General features: G+C 38.1%; 1 protein-coding gene across 5 annotated transcripts in view; it reads right to left on the bottom strand.

The window, feature by feature from the left end:
- Positions 1-2,620: 2,620 nt before the first annotated feature.
- The window catches only part of LOC122259955 (uncharacterized), an 8,583-nt gene continuing 6,203 nt past the window's right edge, over positions 2,621-5,000 (bottom strand). For all 5 annotated transcript variants that reach the window (XM_086543307.1, XM_086543308.1, XM_043026958.2 and 2 more), the window contains 2 exons: positions 4,122-4,196; positions 2,621-3,841 (listed from right to left, as the gene is read on the bottom strand). In XM_086543307.1, the coding sequence (XP_086399433.1) occupies positions 2,985-3,841; positions 4,122-4,196 (932 nt within the window). In that variant the 3' untranslated portion in view covers positions 2,621-2,984. The remainder of the gene's footprint in view (positions 3,842-4,121; positions 4,197-5,000) is intronic.

Genomic DNA, 5,000 nt, shown 5'->3' with positions numbered 1-5,000 from the left:
TATGTCTTTCGTATTTGTTTAAAGGGTTAAAGGTTTAAAGTTTAAAGGTAATTAGGTTAAAAAATAAGGTTTAAAGGTATAAAGGTTTAAAGTTTTAAAGGTTTAAAGGTTTAAATGTCGCTGATGAGTGCTAGAGCGAAGGGCAAGACCAATACTAATAAAACAAACTTGGCTTTTGACCTCAAGAAATATAATAACAGTTATGATGATAAGTGTGTGGAAACTATGATAATCTTTATCATTTTGCAACAATAATGATAATGAAAATAACAACAGCAATACTGACAATGATAGTAATAGTAATGATGATGAGGATTATCATCATTATTATCATCATTATCATCATCACCATCATCATATTCATTATCATCATTATCGTTATTATCATCATCATTATAAATATTTGCAATAATTATAATAATTATTATAATAATCATAACAACAATGATAACAATGCTATTACTAGTGATAGTAATAGTAGTAGTTGTAGAAGCAACACTAATAATAATGCTAATAATGATAATAATTATAATAATAAGAAGAATTATAACCATAGTAATAATGATGGTAATAATAATAACAATGATGATAAAAAAATAATAATGGTAACAGTGATGGCGATGATGATAACAATACTCCCAATAATTATAATAACAACAATAATAAAAACAACACATGCAATAATGAAAAAATATAGGCATTATGTGTTTGTTTGTGTGTGCGTGTTTGTTAGTTTGTGTATTTGTGTGTGTGTGTGGGCGCGCGCGCGTTTATGTGTGCGTGTGTGTTTGTGTATTTGTGTGTGTGTGTGGGCGCGCGCGCGTTTATGTGTGCGTGTGTGTTTGTGTATTTGTGTGTGTGTGTGTGGGCGCGCGTTTATGTGTGAGTGTGTTTGTTTGTGTATCTGTGTGTATGTGTTTGTGTGTATGTGTGTGTGTGTATGTGTGTGTGTGTGTGTGTGTGTGTGTGTGTGTGTGTGTGTGTGTGTGCGTGTGCGCGCGCGTGTGTGCGTGTGCGCGCGCGTGTGTGCGTGTGCGTGTTTCAATTCAACACATTTTAACATTGTCTATGGTATGCCGGACGATGTCGACAAATCAACATCGAGCAATGTGTTGTCAAGGATGCCAGATCTAGAATTAAATTTTTCTTTTATATAACGCCAATGCAGCCCTGGATATCCTAAACTTTTTATTCATTCTCTCATTAACTCCGCTGGAGGTATGTGGTTATGTGATCAGTTTGAGTTAATCGTGTGTGTTTTGTTGGGAAAGTGCATTGGTTTGTGTGCATGTTCGCAAGCAGGATTATACCAAGAAATAGAGATGAAATTTGATGAAAATTTGCCTGTGGGTTGCCTGTGGCACCGGGATCAGCTGATCAGATTTGGGTACCTGTCCTTGTAGATGAGTAGAATCTGGGGTCAGTGAGCTTCATTGACGACATCTGCATGTGTGCAATCCACGCCAAAAATAAGTATAAAATGACTAAGACTAAGTATAAAATGCATAATTAGCTGATATTCTAACTGCATTTTTTAGTAAATTACAATTTTAAGAAAACCTGTCAGATGGCCTCATAATTAATAAAACACAAAAAGCGACTATCACAAAATTCATATATCGCAAGATGATCCCTCTCCCTGAAATAAACCCTGTCTTGCGTGCCGAGAGGTTGAACTGCTCCAAGAAAATGGATGCCTCAAATTCAACAGGTCAAAAATACGGTTACGCCAATCTTTTTATGGTACCCTTAAATATCCTGTGCCATACCATATGTAAAGATTATGATAATCTATTGGGCATAATTATATTGCTCGATAATGGCCAGTGTAATAAAGCTCATTTATAAAACGAACGCTAGGGACCAATATTCTTCATATGAACAAGTCAGGGTGAATGATTGTTCAGTTTCTTCATATGCCACAGAATTGATGAAAAAGCACAGGCTACTTGTTACCAGAAAATATACAGATAATTTGAATATCAAATATGGCAAATAACTCAATCGACTAAGCATTGTCGATGTGTGAACCGCCAGTTAGTGTCCGATGAAAAAAAAAAAGTGTCACATACTACTTGGCATTATTATCGATAAATATAAGCGCAGTGGTGGCAGTTGCAAGTCAATTGCAATAACCTTGGAACTAGAGGACACTATGCTTAGTGGTACAGCAGTCACATATTCCATGAATAGTAAATAATAGATTTTGTAAAACAGTTTCTGTGAGGTGCCCTTAACCCCGACTAATCAAGAGTATTTGCAAAATATCATTAAAGATTACCCCATTTTTCAATGTGATATTACCATAATTTATTGTATGTTCTCTTTGACAGCCACCAAACTGAAGTCTTCCAGTGCAAAGTAACAAAAGACTTATTTGCCATCAGAAACAATGGGTAGTTTAACTCATAAGTCATCCATCCATTCATAGATGGGTTGACAAAGATAATGTTTGTTTGTCACCACTGAACATTTAGTCATAACACCTGTCATCCTTTGTTCCTTATACAGACATGCATTTAGTGATATGTGAGTGTCACCAAATTCTCAATAATCATGGATACTATACTTTTTAACAATAACCATAATGAGAAGGCAAGCAAATGAACAATGAACATCATCTCATTGGCTAGATTTATTTTAATTTTAGAAAAGTATATACATAGGTAATATTTGTACTTTTCTATATTTCTTCAGAAATAAAACTTATTATTGCTTACAGTATCATTTCAGACTAGAAAATAATTTACTTGAATTGAGATAACTATGAAATAAAAAGGAGCACTTTCATCAATAGAAAAGCAAAGTATAAATAAGCCCTTTATACTCTCTGATTATAATGCAAAAGTGTCTTGCTTTCAGCTTAAGTTCCCTGTTATATAATAACAAAAAATATATAAAATCAACAAAAACAACAGTTTTCTCGTTTATTCATAAACACACTTTCACACTTTTGAAAAAAAATACAACAATAATGGATTCCATCAACATCTCAGGGAAGAAGATATGGACTGAAGCTTTTTTAGAAGCTGGTTAAAGAGGGTCATGTTTGATTTGTGTGAAGCCCGCATGGAGTTTATAATTTTTTTCCGGTAGTCTCCTCGCTGCATTTCTTCTTTCTCCAGCCAATCAAGAATCTTGTCAGCCTCTTCCTCCTCGAAGTCTTCGTCTCCTTCAATATTTATCGCATGCAGAGGGTTGTCTGTGCTGTTTTCTTCATTTATTACTTCAAGTATCTTCTCATTGTTGCTGGCCATGGCTTCAGCAATCTCGGCACCAAAATTTAGCAGTTGTGTCATCATGTCTTTATTGATCTGCCTCACAGAATCAATGCTTCTTTCTTCTTCACCCTTTTCTCCTCCTTTGTCTTCGTCTTCATCTTCTTCCTCCTCCTCCTCCATCTCCTCTTCCCCTTCTCCGTCCTCCTCCACAGACTCATCACTGTCACTTTCAAGCTTTTCCGAACTTCCATTCATTGCCCGCTTGGTTTTCTTTGTTTTTAAGGAGGACCTTTGAGGGGTGGTAGGAGCATGTTTGGCTGGCACCTCCATGTCATCTGCATCTGACAACTTTCTCTTGGCCATTTTTTTCCTCTTGCTGGAAACCTGTCTCTCATTCACATTTCTCTCCTGAGTGGAAGACACACTTATACCCTTATTTCTCTGTGTGTTCTGACTCTTTGTGTAAGGCTTTACATTTTTCACTCCTGAAGACATTGGCAGCTTTCTCAATGTTACTCTTGGTTCTTTGAGAAAAACAGAGTCAGCTGGTGACACATTAGACGTTGATGACTTCTTAGACTGTTTCTTTGCAGGAGACTCGATCTCCAGCTTGACATCACCTGAAAAACATTCCAGTTTTATGTAAGGAGAGACACTATTTTTCTGACATTACTAAAATTCACAATGACATGAGGTTTTCAAGTCCAAGTGATCAGTTCATACAAAAGTGTCTGGATTAATAATCCAACAAATTTGTCAAATAACTAACATTGCACAATGTCAAAAATATATTCTAACAAAAATACCAAAAAAAGAAACAAATAGATTAAGCACTATTCAATTATAGTTAGATCTTAAATACCAACAAGTAAAACCCAAAAATTTGTTTTTACATATTACCTTTGTCATTTAAATAACTTTTCAACTTTTCACTCAATTTTGGTGTTCTTCCACTTCTCCTTGGCTCTTGTGAATCTGAAATTGATGTCAAATATCATCCTATAATCATAAATAATCAGTGTTACATGAAAGCCAAGCTCACACAGCAACATATTTTCCCAATATTATACATTCTAGATGAAGGGCAGCTGATGTCTAGAGAGGAGGGCAGGAAGGAGATGAAAGGGGGGAGGTAGGGAAGGAGGGAGAGGGAGGTAAATAAGGAACGAGAGGGAGGGTGGATTGGGGGAGAAAGAGAAGGAGGATGGGGGAGATAATAGAAAGAATGGATGAGAGAGAGAGTGGGAGGATTGTGGGAGAAAGAGTAGGAGGATGGGGGAGAGAGAAGGAGAGGAGGGAAAGGGAAGGAGGGAGGGTAGAAGGGAGGGAGGAGAGAGAGAGGGGTGGAGATGGTAGGAGGGAGGGACATAGGAATGGGGAGGGAGGAAGGTAGGGAGGAGGAGAAGGAGTGGGGAGATAGTATGGGAGGGAGGGACAGAGACATAGGGACGGGGGGAGAGGGAGGGACAGGAGGAAGGGAGAGGAAGGGAGGGAGGAGGAGAAGGAATGGGGAGATAGTATGGGAGGGAGGGAAAGCGGGATGGTGAGGGTGAAGGTAGTTGAGAGGGAGAGAGGTGGAAAGGAGGATAGGGATAAAGGGAGGGAGGGAGAGAGAGAGAAAAGAAGAGAGGGAGAGAAGGAGAGAGGAAGAGAAGGAAAGAGAGAGGGGGGAGGGAAGGGGTGAGAGAGAGAGAGAGAGAGAGAGAGAGAGAGAGAGAGAGAGAGAGAGAGAGAGAGAGAGAGAGAGAGAGAGAGAGAGAGAGAGAGGGGGAGAGGGAG

This window comes from Penaeus japonicus, unplaced genomic scaffold (genome assembly GCF_977035675.1).
Source record: "Penaeus japonicus unplaced genomic scaffold, GWHDUDI00000001_assembly GWHDUDI00000013, whole genome shotgun sequence".
Taxonomy (NCBI): Eukaryota; Metazoa; Arthropoda; class Malacostraca; order Decapoda; family Penaeidae; genus Penaeus; species Penaeus japonicus.
This window is presented reverse-complemented; position numbering and strand designations above follow the sequence as displayed.